The 27,898-nt window shown below is 36.7% G+C and overlaps 1 protein-coding gene across 2 annotated transcripts in view; it reads right to left on the bottom strand.

Annotated features, from left to right (window-relative positions):
• TLL1 (tolloid like 1) overlaps window positions 1–27,898 on the bottom strand; it is a 324,523-nt gene that overhangs the window by 63,585 nt on the left and 233,040 nt on the right. For both annotated transcript variants that reach the window (XM_025268229.3, XM_025268228.3), the window contains 3 exons: window positions 8,502–8,604; window positions 4,636–4,752; window positions 3,282–3,427 (listed from right to left, as the gene is read on the bottom strand). In XM_025268229.3, the coding sequence (XP_025124014.3) occupies window positions 3,282–3,427; window positions 4,636–4,752; window positions 8,502–8,604 (366 nt within the window). The remainder of the gene's footprint in view (window positions 1–3,281; window positions 3,428–4,635; window positions 4,753–8,501; window positions 8,605–27,898) is intronic.

Below are 27,898 nucleotides of genomic sequence, written 5' to 3' on the forward strand. Positions count from 1 at the left end.
CAGTAGAACTAACTTATCTTAAGGGCCCTTTTATCTGAAAGGGGAGAGAGAAACACAGGGAATAAAAAAGTTATAAAAATAGAAAGTGTTTGAAAAAAATCAAAGACTGATATCAGTAAATAAAAATGGTTTTGTCAGAAAAAGACATGAAACACTGAGAAACAGTAAGGACCATTTTAAAATTATACATTTTCAATATAAAATGTATAAATGGTATATTGAAAATATAATATGTAAACAAAATAAATTGATTTAAACAGATAACTGACTAACTGAAACAAACCATTTAATGACCATTAGACCAAATTAAAAATATATACAGTCAATTCTCAGTATTCACCATAGTTGAGTTCAACTAATTCACTAAAAACACTAGTTAGCGAATATTGATTCGTAGCTCCTGGGGGAATACAGCGTTATCTTCTTGATAGGTTCTGGTCACAAAATTTTTGTAAACAAATCAATACTTAGCCTTGCTTTATGTGTGTTTCTGTTTAAAGTCACCTTCACAGATATTCCAATTCATTAACCCTGAACTCAGGCCAACAGTGCTACAACACATGCCTTAAAAGTCTAACACAAAGGTTTTCTCCATGAGGCATATGGACAGTAGTGTTTGATAAAACTTTAAGCAGAGTAGTGCTTGATATAACTCATGGTGTGAGAGTATCATCCTGGCTGTTGTGTGGGTACCAGGATATGTAAGGCAAAAGCAGAGATGTGAAGAACTCACCAAGTTACAAAGCAAGAGGCAGTGATCAGAGCAGTGGTGGCAAGAAAGTAAATGTAAAGTGATCATACATATAGGATATCTTGAATACAAAGCAAATGGAATATGCTGATGAACAGGCCTTGGGGTTTAAGAGAAAGAGTGGAATTAGAAATATTCCTTGAGTAAATAGTGACATGGGGAGTCCTCAGTGGCTCAGTGGTAAAGAATCTACCTGCAATCAAGGAAATGTGGGGTCAATCCCTGGGTGAGAAAGATCCCCTGGAGAAGGAAATCGCAATCCACTACAGTATTCTTGTCTAGGAAATCCCAGGGACAGAGGAGTCCATGGGGTTGCAAAAGAGTTGAACATGACTTGGTGACTAAATGACAATAGCAAAATAGTGACATGCTGAAACATTGAATATTGAAATAGGAAGATGATTGGGTTAGTGTGAGTAAGACTAAACAATCAAAGATGGTGTTAGTGTTAGTGAAAGATAAGAGACCTACTAGACAATCAAATATGTCCAGTGTATAAATAAAGGAGGAAAAACATAAGGAAATAAAGCAAAATGAAGAAAGGACAGGGAACTGGAGATAATAAATAAAATATACTATCAATCAAACTATTATATGACATGACCTTACTTCAGTTTCAAAGCATAGTAACAACTTATTTATTGACTTAATCAAGAAGTGTATATTAAATGACTACTCTGTGTCAAGCATGGTTCTAAGTGCCTGAGGTATAAATATTTCTTATTTGTCCTTACATTATCCTATTCTTGAAGAATGCCACTCTTACTATATTGATATATCGAAACAAAAAAAGAAACAGAAAACCAAAAAATTGCAAACCAGCTAAGCCAGCAATTTCTGCATCTCAGTTTTAGATGCCTCAAATGAATGTATTTGCTAACATCACTTCTGTAATAGAATTTTATAAAACACTGAAGTATTGTTGGAAGACAGTTCTTCTCAATGTTTTTAATAGCACAAAATACATGTAATGTGGTCATTAGATAATTTTTCAGCGAACCAGTTGTTTTGGTCCAAAACGTGGGTGAATCCTAAACAATTTTAGTACTCTTTACAATAAAATGGCTATTTCAATAATGTCTTCAATCCAATAAACATTTAAAATTTAAATGTGAATCAAATAATCTCAGAACCAAGGCTTCCAAAAATGCAAAGTGGTCAGGGGCATAAATATCTTGATTATAGGAGAAAAGAGAATTTTTTTCATGATTAAAAAGAAATGAAAATTAAAGGTACAAGCAAAGGGGTAGAGAAGAACCAAAAAATATGTTACAGAGATTACAGGTGAGGGAATGACATTTCTGGGCTTTCAAGTGACTCCTGTATTCCCCTGGGGTTCCTGCTTTGGGGACTGAGACACCTCACATCACCAATTCAGTGGCAAGTACATCTTGACAGTAAGTGGGGTTCTCGGGAGACTTCTGATCACTCGGACAGTAAGTAGTACCTCTGCTGCTGCTAAGTCGCTTCAGTTGTGTCCGACTCTGTGTGACCCCATAAACGGCAGCCCACCAGGCTCCCCCGTCCCTGGGATTCTCCAGGCAAGAACACTGGAGTGGGTTGCCATTTCCTTCTCCAATGCATGAAAGTGAAAAGTGAAAGTGAAGTCGCTCAGTCCTATCTGACTTTCAGTGACCCCCTTGGACTGCAGCCTACCAGGCTCCTCCATCCATGGGATTTTCCAGGCAAGAGTACTGGAGTGGGGTGCCATTGCCTTCTCCAGTAGTACCTCTAATCAGTAAGAAATAATCTCCGATAACGGCATCTTGATCTCTTCCTGGATCTATTGCCAACACCTCATCACTTCTACTCTGCTTTGGGCTCTCAATTTCTAGCCTGATTCTATAATTTAAGCATACTCAGGAGCTCCGAACAAATTCTCATGTCTCTTGGCTTCTCACCTCTTAGTTATCCCCGTCACACAAAAATGACTCATTAGCTAGCATAGTAGTTTGGATGCAGATTTTGCTCCAGGATTCTGATTGGCCTTTGGTTTATTCTGTCCTCATCTAATAATGCAATTTTGGTGCTGATTTCTTCCCCAATAAATATTTTTGATGAAGTAAAAATCTACTAAGAATATTTAAATCCCTGTTTTTGATATAAACAATTTTCTGCATAATAATAAAAAAGTGAAAAATGGATTTTCCCCCTAAAGACAACAAAAAAAGATGAGCTACCTTTAGCCTCCTAGTTTAGAGGAGAAATAAAAGTTGTTTTTTTTTTTTTTTTTTTTAATGGACTCTTCAAGCATTCTTGTGAAACAAGCCTGGCCATTTTTCAAAAGAAAGTATTGTCAGTACTTCAAACATTTTAATTCAAAAGCACAGATAATGTAAGCTCACTTTAATCTTCTTGAAAATGTCTGCAATGAGAGGAACAAAGGAAAAAAAAACAAGCTCTCTTGCTCTTGATGTTACATTTTATAGGCAATCTTTCGCTTCTTCACTGATTCCATAGTTCTTGCTTCCTTAAATGCACTGTCATTTATGGAGGACATGCCCCACAAAGGCTGCCTGAAGGACTTTACCTCAAAGGCCTGAAAGATCAGGCCGACGTAGCAGTCTTCTGACACTGCTATTTTCCACACACATTCCTTCATTGGCCTGTAGTCATCAGGATAATTAGGAGACTGAATCTGTCCTTCATTTTTATGTATCTCACCTCCACAGATAGCTGAGAAAAGCAAAAATAAATAAATAAACCTAGACATGCCATTTCATTTCCATTTTCTTCTAAGATAGCATTTTAGTTCAGTGCCTGTAGCTGAACATATAAAGACCAGGTTATAAAAATCAAGGTTGGCTGGTCACCAATACTTTTATCAACCAAGTATTTCGTTGATTAAAAAACAAAACAAAACAAAACTAGCCACTTAGCTATAAATATTAGATAACAGTCAGCAAAGGAAAATAAGACTTTTTAACCACTGTTAATTCACACCTTTACAAAAACAAGCCTCTTTGTTAGACTTTAAAAACTTTCTGAGATTTCAAAATTTATTCTATGCCTTTGCTCTGTGATTCCCTGAATGGCTTCTTTCGGTTTTTTGACCTCAGTCAGTGGAAGAGCTCATCAGGAGAGAAGCTCCACAGCACTCCCTGGGCCCCTGCTGTGAGCAGGCCTCCTGTGCATCATCTGTGGCTCCACCAAGCCAACTCTTCAGGACCACACAGCTAATCTCTGAAACAAATGCTCCTGTTCTCTTAAAAGTCTAAGAGAAGCACCAACTGTCTCTCTTGTAAACTGCCTAATTTCTGTGCTGTCAGAGGCAGGAGCAAAAAGGGTCCTCTCCACCCATGGTCTGACAAGAAGGGAACTGTTTTTAAAGCCAGGAAGCACAATGCCAGTTTACTCTTTTAGAGACCTTATAGAACAAAGCATCTGGTAAATTCTTCTTGAGTTCTGACTCTCTCGTTTAGACAAAGCAATCTCCAGAACTGTGCACAATTATTTTCTATGCAGTTTCCTTTAACAGGACATTTCTGCAGTATAGGCATAAAATACATACAAACTCAGTACAAAGAGAAGCGGTAATTTCTTCATAAAATTTAATATTATTATGAAAAAACAATCAAAGTTTAAGAATCCTGTGCTATTAGATGTTATTGTTGTTTTCCACACATCTCTAATGAGTTATTTTTTCCCCATACATCCCTGATGAGAACATTTATATATTACCACATTACTGGTACCAGAAAACAGGTTATTTTTGCAATTAAACTTAATGAGTAGTTTTATTAAAATCATCCCATGGACATCATGATGCAGTTTAGAAAGTTTCATAATTAAAATAAAATTACAATACTATTCAAATGAAATTGAAAGTACATTTCTGTTAAAAGGTCTAAGGAAAAGCCATCTCTAAGCACAAAGTGACTTGCCTTCATAGACTGCTGCAAAGCCCTTTCCCACCCAATTGCTGCTGCTGCGAAACTCAATCCACATTCTGCTTTCAGTAGAGGTAAGAACTTCAGGCAATTTGTCCCCACAGAATCTACCTAAAAGAAATAAAAGAATAAAGAGAGACTTCTAAATATGACTTTATATTCTAACTGGTTTTCATACTACCTACAAATTACATACATAAAACCAGATTTGGTTCCTATCACCATGCCTAGTAACTAGAGCCATAGCTATGAATCCTTAATATTTGCTTAATAAAGGTGTATAAGTAAAACTATTTCTTCTTATTTATTTATAGAATATCAGAACATATCACCCTTAGATTAAATGATTGATACCACTACCACTATCTGTGGAATTAGGAAACAGGTAGCTCAAAACATCAATTTGTACATGATACATGAGGGTAGGGAATATTATTCCACAGAGAAGAGAAAAGACCTCAAGTGATCCTGAAAAAATACTTCAAATGTCAGTCTGGTCATTAGTTGGGAAGTGACAGCTCAAGTGTAGTTCTTTGTTTAGCCAAGTTCAGTGGCCATTTGTCACGGAAACCTCCAGGCTGCCTAAGGATCTTAATTACTACATACATTCCATCCCGTCTATAAAGCTATAACACGTAGTGTAGTAGGCAGAATGGCAAACAGTATCAGAAGACTTAGTATGAGTTCTGATATTTTTCTGATTGTGTACCCAAAGGCAAGTATAATACTGAATGAATATAATAATAACTGTCATTCCTTCTTCCCTCCCTCAACCCTCTACAAATATTCATTGCTTACTGTATGTTTGCTATTGTGCTCAAAGGTTTCATATTGATGGTAAAAAGTTAAATATGATAATACACATGAAATAATTCTACAAATAATAATATATTGTCATTTATTTTTGTGTATCCTTGTTAATGATTTCATACATAGTTTTAGTATATGAAAAAAGTCAAAACACATTTATACTAACAGCTAGCAGGCAAAAAAGAAAAAAAAAATGTCTTCCTAAATGGTATTAGGGGCATGTATTAAAAACTTAGGGCCATGTAAAAGAGAGTAATGTCTCTTATACTGCAATGTGTAGGAAAGGGAGGGGGAGAAGGATAAATTAGGAGTATGAGATTAACAGATATGGATGCAGGCTAAATTGCTTCAGTTGTGTCCGACTCCTTGTGACCTTATGGACTGTAGCCTGCCAGGCTCCTCTGACCATGGAAATTCTCCAGGCGAGAATACTGGAGTGGGTTGCCATGCCCTCCTCCAGAGTATCTTTCCCATCCAGGGATCGCACCCGTGTCTCCTACATTGAAGGCAGATTCTTTTCCACTGAGCCACTGGGGAAGCCCATGAGGCTAACAGATACACACTATTATAATATAAAATAGATAAACAACAAAGATTTACTGTATAACACAGGGAACTATATTCAATATTTTGCAACAACCCATAATGGAACATAATCTGTAAAAATAATATATGTGTGTGTGTAGATAGATAGATAGCCAGATATGGGCTTCGCAGGTGGTGCTAGTGGTAAAGAATCTGCCTACCATGCAGGAGATGTAAGAGATGCAGGTTCGAACCCTTGGTTGGGAAGATCCCCTGGAATAGGAAATGGCAACCTGCTCCAGAAAATTCCAGTGACAGAGGAGCCTGACAAGCTACAGTCCATGGGGGCTCAAAGAGTTGAACACAACTGAATGAGTGAGCATACATATATATATATGGGCTTCCCTGGTGGCTCAGTGGTAAAGAGTCTGCCTCCAATACAGGAACTGCAGGAGATGCGGGTTTGATCCCTGGGTTGGGAAGATCCTCTGGAGGAGGAAATGGCAACCCACTCCAGTATTCTTGCCATTGGAGAAACCAATGGACAGAGAAGCCTGGTGCAGTCCATGGGGTCACAAAGAGTCAGTCAAGCAACTTAGTGTGTGTGTGTGTGTATATATTTATATATATATGAATCACTTTGCTATACACCTGAAACTAATACTGTAAATCAACTGTACTTCAATTTTATTTCAATTCTGAATAAAAGGAAACTGGAAGACAAAAACCTGACTAAAAGAAAAAAACTATAATTCATATGAATTGCCAGGGTGTCTGTTAAAATGCCAGAGAAGACAATGACACCGCACTCCAGTACTCCTGCCTGGAAAATCCCATGGATAGAGGAGCCTGGTAGGCTGCAGTCCATGGGGTCGCTGAGGGTCAGACACAACTGAGCGACTTCACTTTCACTTTTCACTTTCATGCATTGGAGAAGGAAATGGCAACCCACTCCAGTGTTCTTGCCTGGAGAATCCCAGGGACGGGGGAGCCTGGTGGGCTGCCGTCTGTGGGGTCACACAGAGTCGGACATGACTGAAGTGACTTAGCAGCAGCAGCAGCTGTTAAAATGCAGTCTGTTTCAGAAGTGTGGCGTGGAACCTGCATTTCTACATTTCTAACACCCAAGTGACTCTGGTCTGCCAGTGTGGTGGCTACACTCTGAGGAGCAAGGTCTCAGAGGAAATAGTGGGGAAAGCGTTCCATATGAGCACTGTGATCAGACTGAACCAGTGTGTTAGGCTATTACACCCTGCAGTATGTAATGCTGATGTTGCTGTAAAAAAGTGTTCTCAGTATTTCAGCTTTAGATTTGATTTTTAAATATGAATTTAATGAAATGTTTTATTAGGATCACACATACATATCAATATATTATAAACAGCTTCATCTAGGCTAAGAAACTGGGGCTTCCCAGGTGGCCCTGTGGTAAAGAATCCACAGTTGCCCGTGTAGGTGACACGAGTTCGATCCCTGGATGGGGAAGGTCTCTTGCAGAAGGAAATGGCAACCCGCTCCAGTATTCTTGCCCTGGAAGTCCCATGGACAGAGGAGCCTGGCAGTGGGATCACGGAGTCAGAGAGGACTTTTTAACCAAACAACAACAACTACTACAAGGCTAAGAAGCTAAATGCTCAAGACAAGGTTTTCCTCAACCTGACAAAGAATTAGTTCAAATCTTTATGTTTACTTATTTTTAAGCATTTCTACAGATGTCTTGGATTTACTAAGGCTGCTATCACTTTTAATACAAATATGTCAATTCAGCAGGTTTTAGATGTTAAGAAGAAAAGATCTGTAGGCACTCAAAAACAACTGAGCAAAGCTACTTCTAAAAATAGAAGAGAAAGTTACAATTTCAAAAAAAAAAATCAATAGAGTAGATACTCACATGCTCACAGCAGCTCTCACCTTTAGCTGAAACAGAGGGCAACAGAAAGTGCCTCATGTAAGTTAATGTGTGGTCTGTGGTTAAAGGTTGGTAGGATACTTTGATGTGCACCAAATTTGAGCTACAATTTATGACACAAACTACATACACACCTTCTAAGCCACAAAACCCTGAGAGGCAAAACTGTGATGTCTACAGGAAGAACCAATATTTTTGGTGCAGAAAGCCAGCAGTTGAATGTGTACCTAACACCTCATGCTCTACTGCCTTAGCAAAGAAAGAAAAACAAAACATATACACATATACACACAAATACACAATTTATCTGGTTTACCCATTAAAACTCTGATTTTAAAATTAAAAATATAGAATATGTGATGAATCTCTACTATAAGCTATTCTAAATCATCATGTTCAGATCCAAGCAACATCTCGTAGTTGAAGCTGGTTTAAATTAATCTGTTGTCTATCTGTAAGCATTTTTGCTATGGTTGAAAAAAGTATAATAAAAATTAAAATATTGGTCTCATGTACCTTAAACCCTAAGATGACTCCTGAAAGAACTGTCTCTGGATAAGACAGACTATATATATAGACATGTAAAAAGCAAAATAAGAAAAAAAAAATCTCTTACCAAGGAGAGGTGACTTCCTCCAGTACCCATCTCTTACTTCAATATAATCATACCAGCACAAACTACTTTTGTATAGGTCCATTGTAGTAAAATTTAAAACAATCTGCAAAATGGAAAAAAAAGAATACACAGATTAAAAAGGATTATAATTTCATATGGCTAGGAACCCAGATCTACTATGCACACAGACTAATAGCAAATTCTTCTTTTTTTTCTTCCTGTATTAGTATCCAATATTTTTTCTTTAATAAAACCTAAAAAGAAAAATCCATTTTCCCAACTTAATGTCTAACAATTTAGAAGCCCAATGCCAACAAATAAACTATACATTTCAGCAATTAAACCAAACTTCTATAAAGTTAATTGAACAATTGTGAGATGAGAAATCTTTATTTAAACATTTTATTCTGAATTTTCTTAGATAAACATGACAACTATGAAAAGTTCTGATTTTGTTATGACTGTGTTTTAATAATTTATTTCAGACATCTATAATTATGTTAAAATAACCACCACGAGCCATATTCCAGGAATATAATATCATTGTGTACTTGAAATGTTTTAAATACAGCTTTAGAATTAAAATTTCTCCATATAACTATAATCGAAGACAGATGTCACTATGCTTCTCTAAATTCAAGAATATATATTCAAAGATCTTTTAAGTTAGAAGATCTTGTACATGACCTTTTATTTTGTACTTTGATTTGAAATGCTACTTTTCAAGATAATTCAAGGATAAGTCAAGGAAAGACAGTTTTCTTACTGCTTTATCAAAAAACTTTACTTTTCAGATAATTAACATTTTTTCAGTTGATTATACCAAAAAGTAGAGGAAAAATGACATACTACTACTACTAAGTCGCTTCAGTCATGTCCGACTCTGTGCGACCCCACAGACGGCAGCCCACCAGGCTCCACTGTCCCTGGGATTCTCCAGGCAAGAACACTGGAGTGGGTTGCCATTTCCTTCTCCAAAAAATTACATAAGAAATGCATATATCTGATGAGGTAAAATTCACTTGAACAATACTCTTTACATTGAAAAACTCATTCTAACTCTATTCTGCTAATAATATCTAAGATGCTTAGGGTGTATAGTGAATGTATTTTTTTACTCTAGAAATCAAAATGGACTTTGGCTAAAAGTAAAAAATTATGAATGTTTGAAATACTTCTAATATAAAAATATAGTTTGTAACTGCATAACCAGAATATTTTTCTGACAATACAAAATCTGAATATAGGAAGACTCTTAAGCATATGAAAAAAATAATGAGTCTTGAATTCCTATTTGCAAAAGTACTACCATTTTTGTGTCAGAAAGCATATACTTCTTTCTTCACACTATTTAACAGAAATGTAAGTACAAACTGTTTCAAGCAATCCTCAACTAATTTACTTCTTCCTATAATGAAGATGGAAACAATGAGAGACTTTATTTTCTTGGCATCCAAAATCACTGCAGATGGTGATTGCAGCCATGAAATTGAAAGACATTTGCTCCTTGGAAGAAAAGGTATGACAAACCTAGACAGCATATTAAAAAACAGACATTAACTAGCTGTCAAAGGTCCATCTAGTCAAAGCTATGGTTTTTCTAGTAGTCATGTATGAATGTGAGAGTTGGACCATAAAGAAAGCTGAGAGCCAAAGAATTGATGCTTTTGAACTGTGGTGTTGGAGAAGACTCTTGGGAGTCCCTTGGACTGCAAGGAGATCAAACCACTCAATCCTAAAGGAAATCAGTTCTAAATATTCATTGGAAGGACTCACTCATTAAAAAAGACCCTGATCCTGGGATTTGATTAAGGTCATACTTGAATGGCGTAGTGGTTTCCCATACTTTCTTCAATTTAAGTCTGAATTTTGCAATAAGGAGTTCATGATCTGAGCCAGAGTCATCTCCTGGTCTTGTAATTAAATTGAAGAAAGTAGGGAAAACCTTACTACTTACATGAGGAGGCCTTATAAATAGCTGAGAAAAAAGAAGCTAAAGGCAAAGGAGAAAAGGAAAGATATACCCATTTGAATGCAGAATTCCAAAGAAGAGCAAGGAGAGATAAGAAAGCCTTCCTCACTGATCAATTGAAAGAAATGGAGGAAAACAATAAAATGGGAAAAACTAGAGATATCTTCAAGATAATTAGAGATACCAAAGAAATATTTCATTACAAGATGGGCACAATAAAGGACAGAAAATGTATGGACCTAACAAAAGCCGAAGACATTAAGAAAAGGTGGCAAGAATACATAAAAGAACTGTACAAAAAAGATCTTCATGACCCAGATAATCATGATGGTGTGATCACTCACCTAGAGCCAGACATGCTAAAATGCAAAGTCAAGTGGGCCTCATGAAACATCACTTCTAACAAAGCTAGTGGAGGTGATGAAATTCCAGTTGAGCTTTCAAATCCTAAAAGATGATGCTGTGAAAGTGCTGCATTCAATATGCCAGTAAATTTGGAAAACCAGCAGTGGTCACAGGACTGGAAAAGGTCAGTTTTCATTCCAATCTCAAAGAAAGGCAATGCCAAAAATGTTCAAACTACTGCACAATTTCACACATCTCACATGCTAGCCAAGTAATGCTCAAAATTTTCCAAGCCAGGCTTCAACAGTATGTGAACCATGAACTTCCAGATGTTCAAGATGGATTTAGAAAAGGCAGAGGAACCAGAAATCAAATTGCTAACATCTGCTGGATCATCAAAAAAGCAAGAGAGTTCTAGAAAAACATCTACTTCTGCTTTATCGACTACACCAAAGCCTTTGAGTGTGTGGATCACAACAAATTGTGGAGAATTCTTAAAGTGATGGGAATGCCAGACCACCTTACCTACCTCCTGAGAAATGTGTATTCAGGTTAAGAAGCAACAATTAGAACTGGACATGAAACAACAGACTGGTTCTAAATTGGGAAGGGGTATGTCAAGGCTGTAAATTGTCACCCTGTTTATTTAACTTCTATGCAGAGTACATCATGTGAAATGCTGGGCTGGATGAATCACAAGCTGGAATCAAGATTGCCAGAAGAAATATCAATAACCTCAGATACGCAGATGACACCACCCTTATGGCAGAAAGCGAAGAAGCACTAAAGAGCCTCTTGATGAAAGTGAAAGATGAGAGAGAGAAAGTAGGTTGAAAACTCAACATTCAGAAAACTAAAATCATGGCATCTGGTCCTATCACTTCATGGCAAATAGAAGAGGAAACAATGGAAACAGTGACAGACGTTATTTTCTGGGGCTCCAAAATCACTGCAGATGGTGACTGCAGCCCTGAAGTGAAAAGATGCTTTGCCCTTGGAAGGAAATCTATGACTAACCTAGATAGCATATTAAAAAGCTGAGACATTATTTTGCCGACAAAGGTCCGTCTAGTCAAAGCTATGGTTTTTCCTGTACTTATGTAGGGATGTGAGAGTTGGACTATAAATAAAGCTGAGTGCCAAATAATTGATGGTTTTGAACTGTGGTGTTAGATAAGACTCTTGAAAGTCCCTTGGACTGCAAGGAGATCATACCAGTCAATCCTAAAGGAAACCAATCCTGAATATTCATTGGAAAGACTGATGCTGAAGCTGAAATTCCCAGAGTTTGGCCACCTGATGTGAAGAACTGTTTCTTTGGAAAAGACTTTAATGCTGGGAAAGACTGAAGGCAGTAGGGGGAGGTGACAATAGAGGATGAGAAGATTGGATGGCATCACTGACTTGATGGACATGAGTTTGAGCAAGCTCCAGGAGTTGGTGATAGACAGGGAGGCCTGGCATACTGCTGACTGAACTGAACTGACTGAACTGATGCTTGGAAAGATTGAAGGCAGGAGGTGAAGGGGACAACAGAGGATTAGAAGGTTGGATGGCATCACCGACTCGATGGACATGATTTTGAGCAAACTCTGGGAGTAGGTGATGGACAGGAAAGCCTTTTGTGCTGCAGTCCATGGGGTCACAAAGAGTCGGACATGACTGCACAACTGAACTGAACTGAGAATGAAGAAACAACATAAACATAAATATTTTTATGGTATTTTATATCTTTGGAGAAGGAAACATAACCCACTACAGTATTGTTGCCTGGAAATCCCATGGACAGAGGAGCCTAGCAGGCTACAGTCCATGGAGTTGCAAGAGTCGGAGATGAATTAGCAACTAAAGAGAGAGAGATTTTATATCTTAGCACCCCAATGATTATTGATGAAATTGTATGTCACAGTTGGTTTTAATTGCCAAATAAATAATTTCACAGTGGTAGAAAGTAAGAATTTGTCTAACTATAATGAAAATCAATTGTACCTTACAGTGGTATTAACATTTTACCATTAAATTCAACATCTATCAGTTTTTTTGAACATGTCCTTTCCTGATTCCAAGTAGCAAAATCTAAAAAGGATGTGAAAATAGAGACATGATATTTTTTAAATATAATATAGTAGGCATGGCATAATTTGGTTTATTTTAATAAAACTTTTCATTTATTTATTTCTATTTTAGTTATAGTTTTTCTTTTTCCTTTTTTTCTCTCATGTTATTATTCTAAATATTCTAAAAGAATATTTACAAGAATTTCCTAAATATCAAAGGACAAAAGACTTTTTTTTCACTTTCTTTTTCAATAATCCTCAATACTTGATTATTAAATGCATATTTTCTAAACTATTTTCCTGAAATATGTTTGTAATATGTCTGCTCTTCCAACTCTGAATACTAATTCAACATTAGGTTATTCTTAGGATTTAACTGGAAAATAATTTATGGTTTTCCCCCTTAACTTTGTATTTAAGTTTGCTACAAATGTGGAATAATACCACTTTCTGATATGAAGTTTCATTCTCCATTTGTATTCTCCCTATAACAAAGAGCAGGTTTCAACTACAGTTAATGAGAACTTATTCATTATAGTAGAGATGGAAAACTAGAATACAGATACAAATGGTAGATCTCAAGGTTCTTTTGTGGCTTCCCTCTGGGATATAAAGGAGAGTTTTATAATGGCATGCAAAGAGTTTCAGCTTCCTCCTTGGTGAGGAAAAATTCAGCTAAATTGGAGAGATGTGTATGATCAGAATTTACTCAAAATTGAAACAATGTGGTTGGATTGCTTATGATAGTTAATTTTTGAAGCCTGCAACACACACACACACACACACACACACACACACAGTTGGAAGGGGGGCTAACTCTAAACAGAACAGTTTCCTATCTTGTTTTTAGTCTTCTATTTTAAACTCCAAGTACTGTGAAGGAACAAAACTGGCCTACTTAGATGTAAAACACAGAGTCCTTTAGAAGCAGAAAATATAATAATGACAAGTTTTCTAAAGTCAAATCTTAGGGTTCTGATGCAGAAGTAAAACACTGGCCTTTGACTATAGTTACTAGCAGAAGCCATACTTGAATTACAAATCAAAAACACTTGAAAAATATTTGAGTGTTTTATATTGTGCTATTTTATATAAATATGTTGCATCTTTTTTCCAACAATGATGAAATAAAAGCTACCTAGCACAATTACATATATGTTTTATATGTATCTAGTTACCATTTGTAATTTATAATTAATCATAGTTCCCTTGGAAGGGGGATTGAGGGAAATACAGGGGACAATGCTAAGATTTCCTGTGATCTATTTGGAGTCTTAGTTGGTATTCTACAAAGTTAAATGCATTCAACTGCTGTGGAGTTTGCTTATTAAGACTTTGTTTTACAATCCTAGAGAGTGAACTGTCTTGAAGAAAGGCAGATCGACAGTCAAGGGACCAGACGTCTGGGAGTCTCTAGAGAAAGACATAAAGACATAATCAGCGAACCGTTGTCAGCACAGTTCGGATATTATTGACCACCTAAACAAACTCCATAAGCAGCATAAAAAGACCCATCAAAAAAAGATTTATACTTTATAGTGCTGACGATGCTCCCCATTTTCAGCACTATAGAAATCTTGTCAATTAGACTATTATTAAATAGTTCTTTATAAAGAAACATTAGAATCAAAGCAGTAAAATAAAATTGATTTCTGGGCTCCATCCAAAAACAGCTTGGACAAGTCTAATAAACTCTCTAGGGAGATAACTGTTTTCTACTCAGATATGAGACTAAGGGCAAAAGCAGTAAACGATACCCATGGGCCAAATCCAGCTTGCAGCCAGTTTTTGTAAAAAAAATTTTGTTGTACACATTGTTTATGACTGCTTTTATATAATAGTAGAATTAAGTATTTCAACAAACTGTATAGCTGACAAAGCAAAAATATCATTTTTTACTGTATGTACTCTCTAAAAGATTAGCCAAATTCTGCAATAATTAAGGTTTTGTTCAGAGCTGAACTGTATCATACTAAAGGGAAAATTTACATTTATTTTTATACTAGAAGTTCTTTGCAACTGGGATTCATAAAGCTGAGGTTCAAATTCTAGGTTCTCATTTTGCTAGTTTACTTAAGCTTTCTGACTTTGAATGAATTCTTGTTATAAAATGGAGATCATCATATAAGACTGATCTCAGCAGAATTAAATCAGAAAAATTTAATTAAATAATGTGTAGAAAACCACTAAGGTAATCTAAATACGTTGTTAAGATTCTCACAGATTATTATTTTCATGGCACATATCTGAGCATCTCTCACAATATAACTCCTAAACAGTTCAGTTCAGTTAGTTCAATCGCTCAGTCGTGTCCAACTCTCTGCAGTCCCCATGGACTGTAGCACGCCAGGCCTCCCTGTCCATCACCAACTCCTGGAGTTTAACCAAACACTTACTAAATCAATAAAAGTATTAGGAAACAGTTAGGAAATAAAAGAAAACATTAATCTAATTTATCTAATTCAATTATGCTGGAAGACATAAAAACATTAATTATAAAGTTTTGCAGGAAACTCTACGTGTTAAAGTAAGGGATTCTTAATCTAAAATCTAAAGAAGAATAGACAGGAGAATTTGAGGCCTTGGTTTAAGCCCCTGTTTTACAACAGACTAGTTGTATAACTCAGGCAGATGCTAATTCCATCAGGGATTCATTATATGACAGGTGAAAACCAGGAACTGGATTAGGCTATGAAAATAATTTTTTGCTTAAATGTATATGATAATATATATACATTTTGACATTATGATTTCAGCTGTTCATCAGAACATTTATTATACTTGCCTTTCCTTAATCCCCACTCCGCCCCTGTATCTAATCAGTGCCAATTTCTAAAGATACTCTGCAATGCATTTGAAAATATTCTCCTACTTCTTTATCACTGTCAGTGCTCTCCATGCTTCTGTGAATTAATCAATAGCTTCATAAGATATGTTTTGTTTTTCAGCTGTGCTCTTTTGCAATTCATCCTGTACTCTATTACCATTTTAATCCCGGTAAAGTTGAGTTCCCATCATGGTACTGGTGTTGGCGTTTGCATCCAGCCTTACAAATTTCTAAGCCTGGGCTCAAAGATTCTAGGTCATAATCTACTTTTGCTACCTCACTTTCACTGTCTCAGAATCTTCATTCCACTCACCCCTGACTCTTGCTACTGGGTCCTGACAAAGTACCCTGATTTCAGTATTCCTTTATTCAAGGTATACTTAATTCTACTTGGGATTCTGCTTCCCACTTTCCTATTTCTGGAAACTCTTCAAATCTCTCAAACTCTAAATTAAATAATATCCTCTCTTCAGTTGTGTCTGGATCTCCCAACAAGATCTCAGTTCTATCCCTGCAAATCCATGACAAGTTGAGTCTTGCTTTCCTCAGTTAGATTTTAGTTTGCCTATTAAATTACTAGGCCTTTTTCTTGCTCTATGTTTATAAGATTCTTGATGGCAAAGATTTCTTTCACAAGCCAGAAGATGCATTTATTTTAATAAGATCAAAGATATTTTCTATACCTAATAATTGTTAAATTTAAGCATTAGCCTTTGGCAATATAAATTTTATATTGTAAATTGACCATATATGTGTAAATCATTAGATTCTGTAAAGAGAGAGTTCTGCAAAATGAGAAGTCAAATGATAGTTTTTAAATGGGCTATACAAGGAAAGAAAAAAAAAATTAACTCTAGTTAAGACAAAAGCAATATGCCCTTGTTGAAAGGTCAATTAGTTCTAAGGGATGAAAGAATCGATGCTGTGTGCTTCTGTCAGCTCAGTATAACTATGTTCCCAGAGGCACATTCTGGTCTACCTCCAGTATTTCCTGTACAGCATCAAGGACAGCCTGGGATTGGATAGGAACTTCTCAGGGGCTATCCAGGTGGCATTAGTGGTAAAGAATCTGCCTGCCAGTACAGGAGATGTGGTTAGGTCCCTGGGTCAGAAAGATTCCCTGGAGTAGGAAATGGCAACCCACTCCAGTATTCTAGCCTGGGAAATTCCATGGACAGAGGAGCCTGGGGTCACAAAAGAGTTAGACATGACTGAGTATACACACATGCACATCTTACCTCAGGAGGCTCAGTCTTAGCAAGACATATATGTACATCAACAATCTTATTAGTTTTTACTATGGAAAATAAACATAAAACTTAACATTTTAACTCATTTAAGTATACAGTTCTGTGGCATTAAGTACATTATTCACATTTTGGATATAATAATATATATTTATTGCAGAAATGGAAGGAAGAAGAAATAAAAACCTATCTATAAAACCAACAGGGAGAAATAAGCATTGTGTCAGCATATACTCATCTATAATTTTGTCTTTAATATATATATTTAAAAATTAGATATTTTTAAACTGTATACCGAAAACTATAAGACACTGATGAACTAAATCAAAGATGACACAAACAGATGGAGAGATATTCCATATTCATGGGTTGGAAGTATCAATACTGTGAAAATGCTACCAAATGCAATCTACAGATTCAAAGCAATCCCTATCAAATCACCAATGGCAATTTTCACAGAACTAGAACAAATAATTTCACAATTCATATAGAAACACAAAAGACCCTGAAAGTCAAAGCAATCTTGAGAAAAAAGAATTTAGCTGGAGGAATCAACTTTCTTGACTTCAGACAATACAACAAAGCTACAGTCATCAAGACAGTATCAGTTCAATTCAGTTCAGTCGCTCAGTCTCTTTGTGACCCCATGAATTGCAGCACGACAGGCCTCCCTGTTCATCACCAACTCCCGGAGTTCACTCAAACTCACGTCCATCAAGTCGGTGATGCTGTCCAGCCATCTCATCCTCTGTCATCCCCTTTCCTCCTGCCCCTAATCCCTCCCAGCATCAGAGTCTTTTCCAATGAGTCAACTCTTCGCATGAGGTGGACAAAGTATTGGAGTTTCAGGTTTAGCATCATCCTTCCAAAGAACACCCAGGACTGATCTCCTTTAGAATGGACTGGTTGGATCTCCTTGCAGTCTAAGGGACTCTCAAGAGTCTTCTCCAACACCACAGTTCAAAAGCATCAATTCTTCGGCGCTCAGCTTTCTTCACAGTCCAACTCTCACATCCATACATGACCACAGGAAAAACCATAGCCTTGACTAGACGGACCTTTGTTGGCAAAGTAATGTCTTTTCAATATGCTATTAGGTTGGTCATAACTTTCCTTCCAAAGAGTAAGCGTCTTTTAATTTCATGGCTGAAGTCACCATCTGCAGTGATTTTGGAGCACCAAAAAATAAAGTCTGACACCGTTTCCACTGTTTCCCCATCTATTTCCCATGAAGTGATGGGACTAGATGCCATGATCTTCGTTTTCTGAATGTTGAGCGTTAAGCCAACTTTTTCACTCTTTCACTTTCATCAAGAGACTTTTTAGTTCCGCTTCACTTTCTGCCGAAAGGGTGGTGTCATCTGCATATCTGAGGTTATTGATATTTCTCCCGGCAATCTTGATTCCAGCTTGTGCTTCTTCCAGCCCAGCATTTCTCATGATGTATACTGCATATAAGTTAAATAAGCAGGGTGCAATATACAGCCTTGACGTACTCCTTTTCCTATTTTGAACCAGTCTGTTGTTCCATGTTCACTTCTAACTGTTGCTTCCTGACCTGCATATAGGTTTCTCAAGAGGCAGGTCAGGTGGTCTGGTATTCCCATCTCTTTCAGAATTTTCCACAGTTTACTGTGATCCACACAGTCAAAGGCTTTGGCATAGTCAGTAAAGCAGAAATAGATTTTTTTTGGAACTCTCTTGCTTTTTCCATGATCCAGCAGATGTTGGCGATTGATCTCTGGTTCCTCTGCCTTTTCTAAAACCAGCTTGAACATCTGGAAGTTCACAGTTCATGTATTGCTGAAGCCTGACTTGGAGAATTTTGAGCATTATTTTACTAGCATGTGAGATGAGCGCAATTGTGCAGTAGTTTAAGCATTCTTTGGCATTAGCTTTCTTTGGGATTGGAATGAAAACTGACCTTTTCCAGTCCTGTGGCCACTGCTGAGTTTTCCAAATTTGCTGGCATATTGACTGCAGCACTTTGACAGCATCATCTTACAGGATTTGAAAGCTCATCTGGAATTCCATCACCTGCACTAGCTTTGTTCATAGTGATGCTTTGTAAGGCTCACTTGACTTCACATTCCAGGATGTCTGGTTCTAGGTGCGTGAACACACCGTTGTTTTTATCTTGGTCGTGAAGATCTTTTTTGTACAGTTCTTCTGTGTATTCCTGCCACCTCTTCTTAACATCTTCTGCTTCTGTTAGGTCCATACCATTTCTGTCCTTTATCAAGCCCATCTTTGCATGAAATGTTTCCTTGGTATCTCTAATTTTCTTGAAGAGATCTCTAGTCTTTGCCATTCTGTTGTTTTCCTCTATTTCTTTGTGTTGATCGCTCAGGAAGGCTTTCTTATCTCTTCTTGCTATTCTTTGGAACTCTGCATTCAGATGCTTATACCTTTCCTTTTCTCTTTTGCTTTTCACTTCTCTTCTTTTTACAGCTATTTGTAAGGCCTCCCCAGACAGCCATTTTGCTTTTTTGAATTTCTTTTTCATGGGGATGGTCTTGATCCCTGTCCCCTGTACAATGTCACAAACCTCCGTCCATACTTAATCAGGCACTCTATCAGATCTAGTCCCTTAAATCTATTTCTCACTTCCACTGTATAATCATAAGGGATTTGATTTAGGGCATACCTGAATGGTGTAGTGGTTTTCCCTACTTCAATTTCAGTCTGAATTTGGCAATAAGGAGTTCATGATCTGAGCCACAGTCAGCTCCCAGTCTTGTTTTTGCTGACTGTATAGAGCTTATCCATCTTTGGCTACAAAGAATATAATCAATCTGATTTCAGTGTTGACCATCTGGTGATGTCCATGCGTAGAGTCTTCTCTTGTCTTGTTGTAAGAGGGTGTTTGCTATGAGCAGTGAGTTCTCTTGACAAAACTCTATTAGCCTCTGCCCTGCTTCATTCCATACTCAAAGGCCAAATTTGCCTGGTACTCCAGGTGTTTCCTGACTTCCAACTTTTTCATTCCAGTCCCCTATAATGAAAAGGACATCTTTTTTGGGTGTTAGTTCTAAAAGGTCTTGTAGGTCTTCATAGAACCATTCGGCTTCTTCAGTGTTACTGGTTGGGGCATAGACTTGGATTACTGTGATATTGAATTGTTTGCCTTGGAAACGAACAGAGATCATTCTGTGGTTTTTGAGATTGCATCCAAGTACTGCATTTCAGACTCTTTTGTTGACCATGATGGCTACTCCTTTTCTTCTACGGGATTCCTGCTCGCAGTAGTAGATATAATGGTCATCTGAGTTAAATTCATCCGTTTCAGCCCATTTTAGCTCACTGATTCCTAGAATGTTGACCTTCACTCTTGCCATCTCCTGTTTCACCACTTCCAATTTGCCTTGATTCATGGACCTAACATTCAAGGTTCGTATGCAATATTGCTCTTTACAGCATCGGATCTTGCTTCTATCACCAGTCACATCCAGAACTGGGTATTGTTTTTGCTTTGGCTCCATCCCTTCATTCTTTCTGGAGTTATTTCTCCACTGATCTCCAGTAGCATATTGGGCACCTACCGACCTGGGGAGTTCCTCTTTCAGTATCCTATCATTTTGCCTTTTCATACTGTTCATGGGGTTCTCAAGGCAAGAATATTGTAGTGGTTTGCCATTCCCTTCTCCAGTGGACCACATTCCATCAGACCTCTCCACCATGCCTGCCCATTTTGGGTGGCCCCACAGGGCATGACTTAGTTTCATTGAGTTAGACAAGGCTGTGATCCTAGTGTGATTAGATTGACTAGTTTTCTGTGATTATGGTTTCAAGACAGTATGGTACTGGCAAAAAAAATTCCAGAAATATATACCAGTGAACAAGATAGAAAGCCCAGAGACAAACCCACACACCTATAGGAGGAGCATGGTAGACTGCAGTCCCTGGGGTCATGAAGAGTCGGACACGCCTGAGCAACTTCACTTTCACTTTTCACTTTCATGCATTGGAGAAGGAAATGGCAACCCACTCCAGTGTTCTTGCCTTGAGAATTCCAGGGACAGGGGAGCCTGGTGGGCTGCCATCTTTGGGGTCGCATGGAGTCAGACATGACTGAAGTGATGCAGCAGCAGCAGCAGCAGCAGCAGCAGCATAGGTACCTTATTTTTGAAAAAGGTAGCAAAAATATACAATGGGGCAAAGATAGCCTCTGCAATAGTGGTGCTGGAAAAACTGGATACCAACCTGTAAAAGACTGAAATTAGAGCATTTTCTAACACCATTCACAAAGATAAACTCAAAATGGGCTAAAGATTTAAAAGATCAGAAAGTATAAAACTCAGAGGAAAATGTAAGCCAAACACTCTATGACATAAATCACAGCAGGATCCTCTATGACTCACATCCTAGAGTAACTGGAATAAAAACAAAAATAAACAAATGAAACCTAAGCAAACTTAAAAGCTTTTGCACAGCAAAGGAAACTTAAAAAAAAAAAAAGGGAGAAAAAACAAGCCTCAGATTGGGAGAAAATTATTGCAAATGAAACAACTGACAAAAGATTAATTTCAAAAATACACAAGTAGCCCATACAAGTCACTACCTGAGAAACAAACAACGCAATCAAAAAGTGTGAAAAAGACCTAAACAGACATTTCTTCAAAGAAGATATACAGATGGCTAACAAACACATGAAAAGTTGCTCAACATTGCTCATTATTAATCAAATCAAAACTAAAATCAGATATTGCCTCACACCTGTCAGAATGACCATCATCAAAAAATCTACAAACATTAAATGCTGGAGAGGGTATTCAGAAAAGGAAACCCTCCTGCACTGTTGGTGGAAATGTAAATTGATACAGCTACTATGGAAGACAGTATGGTGATTTCTTAAAAACCTAGGACTAAAACCACCATATGATCCAGAAATCCCACTAATAGACATATACCCCAAGGAAACCAAAATTGAAAAAGATGCATGTATCCCAATGTTCATTGCAGTGCTATTCACAATAGCTAGGGCATGGAAACAATCTAGATGTCCACTGACATGAATGGATAAAGAAGCTGTGGTACATATATGCAATGGAATATTACTCAGCCAAAAAAAAAGGAATGCATTTAGGTCAGTTCTAATGAGGTGGATGAACCTAGAGCCTATTATACAGAGTGAAGTAAGTAAGAAAGAAAAACAAGTATCATATACTAATGCATATATACAGAATCTAGAAAGATGGTACTATGAAATTATTTGCAGGGCAGCAAAGGAGACACAGACATAGAGAATAGATTTATGGACATGGTAGGGGGAGAAAGGAGAGGCAGGGATGCATGGGGACAGTAACATGGAAATTTACATTACCATATGCAAAATTGATAGCCAAAAGGAATTTGCTTTATGACTCAGGGAACTCAAACTGAGGCTCTGTAACAACCTAGAGGGGTGGGATGGGAAGGGAGATGGGAGGGGGATTCAAGAGGGAAGGGACATATGCATACCTATGACTGATTCATGTTGATGTTGGCAGAAACCAACAAAATTCTGTAAAGTGATTATTCTTCATTTAAAAAATAAATAAATTTAAATTTTTTTTTAAATTAGATCTTTTCGTGCCCATAATTTTTAACCTGCTATTAAATTTACCAATAATTTGAAAACATAACCCTTTAATTCAAGGAAATGAAGTCAATTAAAAAAAATAATGTTTGTAATAAAGGTGTCACAATATTTTAAAATAATAACTTACTCATATTCAGAGAGATAAATTTAGTGACAGTCTTCTAATTTATACCATGTATTATTCCTTCCTCATAAAATAATTTGATAAAGAAATTATCAAATAAACATTTCACTTTTACATTGACATTGGTCAATATGTATGTTTTTTTGTAAAATAGAGCATTTAGTCCTTAGAAACTCAATCACTGCTCTCTTTTGCTTTCAAATTTTATTTTGTTTTCAATCTTTCATTGTTGTAAGTAGCTATACCTGCACATAACCAGATAATTGTTGTAGGATAAATTTCTAGGATAAAGTGTAGGCATGTTTTGCAAAATGTGATACAGGTTATTAAAGTTCTTCAGAAAGGTTATTTAAATGTTTAGTTCTAGGAGTTGGGCACTCTTACAATCACTTGATATTGTAATTTTATCTCTTCTTTGAAAATTTGATAAATGAAATACAGCATATCATTTTTGGCTCAAATAGCATTGCTTTGATAAAGAATGACAGTAAACAGTTTAATACATTGATTAAATATCTATTTACCCTGATACTTCAATAAATATTCTACATTCTTAGTCATTGTCTAATATAGTATAAATCTTAATTTATAATAGCTCTTCATATATGTGTAGGATTAATGTTCTCTCATCCATTTGTTCTATAATATTCTTCATTTTGATTTTAATATGTATGTTTTCAGTTTTGTAAAAAATTTAGTTAATGTAAGTAGCTCAAAATATTTTACATTTTCTTATTTTCAATTATGTACTCAAGACATCTTTTTCAAAATAAAAAACAAATCACTTATGCTTTCTTGAGAAAAAATATGCAGTATAAAATGTTTGTTTTTTCAAAAATATTAAAATTATTTATGGAAATTTCAATCCCAAAGAAGGGCAATGCCAAAGAATGTTCAAATTACCACACAACTGCACTCATTTCACATGCTAGGAAGGTTATGCTCAAAATCCTTGAAGATAGGCTTAAAAGTATGTGAAGCAAAAACTTCCAGATAGATGTGCAAGCTGGATTTAGAAAAGGCAGAGGAACGAGAGATCAAATTGCCAATATCTGTTGGATCATGAAAAGAGCAAGGGAATTCCAGAAAAACATCTACTTCTGCTTCATTGACTACACTAAAGCCTTTGATTGTGGAGATCACAACAAACTGTGGAAAATCCTTAAAGAGATGGGCCACCTTAACTGCCTCCTGAGAAACCAGCATGCAGGTCAAGAAGCAACAGAACCAGACACGAAACAACAGACTGGTTCCAAATTGGGAAAGGAGTACATCAAAGCTGTATATTGTCACCCTGCCTTTTAACATTTATGCAGAGTGCATCATGCAAAATGCCAGGCTGGATGAACCTCAATCTGGAATCAAGATTGCCAGGAGAAATATCAATAACCTCAGATATGCAGATGCCACCACCCTTATGGAAGAAAATAAAGCGGAACTAAAGAGCTTCTTGAAGAAGGCAAAAGAGGAGAGTGAAAAATCAGACTTTAAAAAGCATTAGAAAAAATAAGATCATGTTATCCAGTCCCATCACTTCATGGTAAATAGATGGGGAAACAGTAGAAACAGTGACAGACTTTATTTTCTCGGGCTCCAAAATCACTGCAGATGGTGTCTGCAGCCATGAACGTTTGTTCCTTGGAAGTAAAGCTATGAGAAACCTAGACAGCATATTAAAAATCAGAGATATCATTTTGCTGACAAACGCATGTATAGTCCAGTAGTCATATATGGACTTGAAAGTTGGACCATAAAGAAGGCTGACAGCTGAAGAAGATGCTTTCAATCTGTGGTGCTTGGAGAAGACTCTTGAGAGGCCCTTGGACAACAAGGAGATAAAACCTAAAGGAGATCAGTCCTGAATATTCATTGGAAGGACTGATGCTGAAGCTGAAGCTCCAATACTTTGGCCACCTGATGTGAAGAACTGACTCATTGGCAAAGCCCCTATGCTGGGAAAGGATGAAGGCAGAGGGAGAAGGAGGCCACAGAGGATGAAATTGTTGGATGGCATCATCAACTAAATAGACTTGAGTCTGAGCAAACTCTAGGAGATAGTGAAGGTCAGAGAAGCCTGCTATGCTGCAGTCCATGGGGTCTCAAAGAGTTGGACATTACTGAGCAACTAAATAACAACAGCAAAATTTATTGAAAAATTATTTTCCTAATTTCTTTCAGAAATCATCTCTTTAAATGTGTAAATTACAAATCTATTCCCAGAGGCATAATTCTGAGCTTTTTAGGTTAATTCCAGAAGCTTATTTTGACATTACCACAGAATTTGAAATATGAAACAATTTTCTACGATCTTACAGTGTAATTTACCTCCTTTCATTAATTATTTTCCAACTTGCCTTGTTTATTCCATACCTTTTATTTTGTAAATAAACTCTAGAAAAATTTGGTCTGGGTATGAAACAAAATTCTATTGGAGAGTTATTTGGAATTACCTTAAAATTCTACATTAGTTTTGGAAAAACTGACAATTGTAATACATCCTGCTATACAGTATATAGTTGTGTGTTAGTCCCACAGTAAAGTCTTCTGCTTTCTAAAATCTATTACATTTTAATATATCTGTTTTTATTTGTTCACCTCTATACCTGTTTTCTAGTTCATTCTCCTTAATTTTTGAAACAGGAAAATTGGTATTCTTTATAAGTAAAAACATGAGATGATTAGCTCTGCCAAATGCAGTCTATATAATATTAGGCAGATTATTCAATCTTTTCTTAAGCTTAATTTTCTTTATATGTAAAATGGAGATTGCTGCCGCTAAGTCACTTCAGTCGTGTCCGACTCTGTGCGACTCCATAGACCGCAGCCCACTAGGCTCCTCTGTCCCTGGGATTCTCCAGGCAAGACTACTGGAGTGGGTTGCCATTTCCTTCTCCAATGCATGAAAGTGAAAAGTGAAAGTAAAGTCGCTCAGTCGTGTCTGATTCTTCGCAACCCCATGGACTGAAGCCTACCAGGCTCCTCCATCCATGGGATTTTCCAGGCAAGAGTACTGGAGTGGGTTGCCATTGCCTTCTCTGAAAATGGAGATTGCTGTCATACTAAGCTCACTGAGGTATGAATAGTTTAGAGATTTGGCATAGCACCTAAAAGCACTTAATAAAGATTAAGTCTTTCTATTTATTGTATTAAAAACAAAACATTCTAGTCCTAAACCACCTTTTCTTTGTTAAATATATATATTAAATTCTAGTGTTACCAGCATTATGGAAAAACTTTTCTTTTCCATTTTGAAATTATTGTGTGCTGAGTCGCTTCAATCATGCCCAACTCTTTGCGACTCTTTGGACTGTAGCCTGCCCGGCTCCTCTGTCCATGGATTCTCTAGGTAGGAATACTGGAGTGGGTTGCTGTGCTGTCCTTCAGGGGATCTTCCCAACCCAGGGACTGAACCCATGTCTTGTTTCTCCTGTGCTGGCAGGCAGGTTCTTTGCCACTAGTGCCACCTGGAAAGCCCTTTAATATTACTATTTGATGAACTAACTGATTTTATAAAAATGAATTACTCTGAAATTACTAAATAAAAACATTGGCAATTTTATAAACTATAGAGATTGACCTGATGATATATATAAAATAAATAATAATCATATATATAAATATATATTATATATAGCAATAATGTGTTTATATTTGTATGTGAAGCATTTCATAATTTTTTCATACGTGATGTATGAGTGCGCCTATGAAAAACATGTATAATATCATATATGAAACGAATCGGCAGTCCAAATTCGATGCATGATACTAGTTGCTTGGGCCTGGTGCACTGGGACGACCCAGAGGGATGGTATGGGGACAGAGGAGGGAGAGGGGTTCAGGGTGGGGAACACGTGTATACCTGTGGCGGATTCATGTTGATGTATGGCAAAACCAATACAATATTGTAGAGTAATTAACCTTCAACTAAAATAAAATAAATTTATATTAAAAAAATTTGACTAGCTTTGTCAAACCAATGAAAAGGTTACACACTGTTTCTATAAATAAATTTTATTATATTAGAAGTATCTGAAATTTTACAATTTGAAAAAATTTCATCAGTGATTAGCATCACTCTAAATAAGTTGTTAGCTTATTTTTATATTGTTATTAATTTATTAAATTTCTTGCACTCATTAAATCAGCTTTGATAACTTGAATTTCCAGGATTCTACCCTAAGAAATACTATTTGCAGGGCAGGAATAGAAGTGCGGGCATAGAGAACGGACTTGTGGACGCAGCGGGGGAAGGCGAAGGCACGAGGGACTGCTAGCAGCACTGACATATGCACACTGCCGTGTGTACAATAGATAGCCAGCAGGAAGCTACTGTGCAGCGCAGGGGACTCAGCTCGGTGCTCTGTGGCCACCTAGAACAGAGGGTGGAGGTGGGAGGGAGACTCAAGATTGAGGAGGTGTATATATATATACATACACACAAATGGCTGATTCATGTTACACAGCAGAAACTAACACAGCATTGTAAAGCAATTGTATTCCAATAAAAAAATAAAAAGTATTCCTGCAAATTTTGATTTCTAAGTTGAATATATAGCTAATTATATCTAATGAAATTATATTATCGTGAATTCAAGTAAAATTTTTAAAATGGAATATTATATATATATATATATAAATTGTAGAAGTGAATGGCAATCCACTCCAGTATTCTTGCCTGGAGATTCCTGTGGACCTCTAGAAGAGCCTGGCAGGTCACAGTCCATGGGGTTGCAAAGAGTCAGATTCAACTGAGTGATATATAAAAATACTGAATCACTGTTGTACTTCTGAAACATATAATACTGTAAATCAGCTATAATTCTTTAAAATTCACATTTCAAACAGGAAAAATATCACTAAAACAAGCTAAACTGAACAATTAAATCTAAAATACAAACTATAGGTTAGACAAAATGAGATTTGATGGAAGTCTGAGATGGGAGAAGGAATACTGAATAAAAATATTTGGTAAATTTTCAATAAATGTTGTTGGGAAAAATGGATCTTTATGTGTAAGAGTGGAGAAGGAAATGGCAACCCACTCTAGTATTCTTGCCTGGAAAATCCTATGGACAGAGAAGCCTGGCAGGCTATATAGGATCACAGAGTCAGACACAACTGAAGTGACTTAACACACACACACACACATACGTGTAAGAGAATGAACTAAGACTACCATCTTAAGCCATACACAAAAGTTAGATCGACAATGGATTAAAGACCTATACATAAAAGTCATAATGC

The sequence above is a fragment of the Bubalus bubalis genome, chromosome 17 (assembly GCF_019923935.1).
Source record: "Bubalus bubalis isolate 160015118507 breed Murrah chromosome 17, NDDB_SH_1, whole genome shotgun sequence".
Classification (NCBI taxonomy): domain Eukaryota; kingdom Metazoa; phylum Chordata; class Mammalia; order Artiodactyla; family Bovidae; genus Bubalus; species Bubalus bubalis.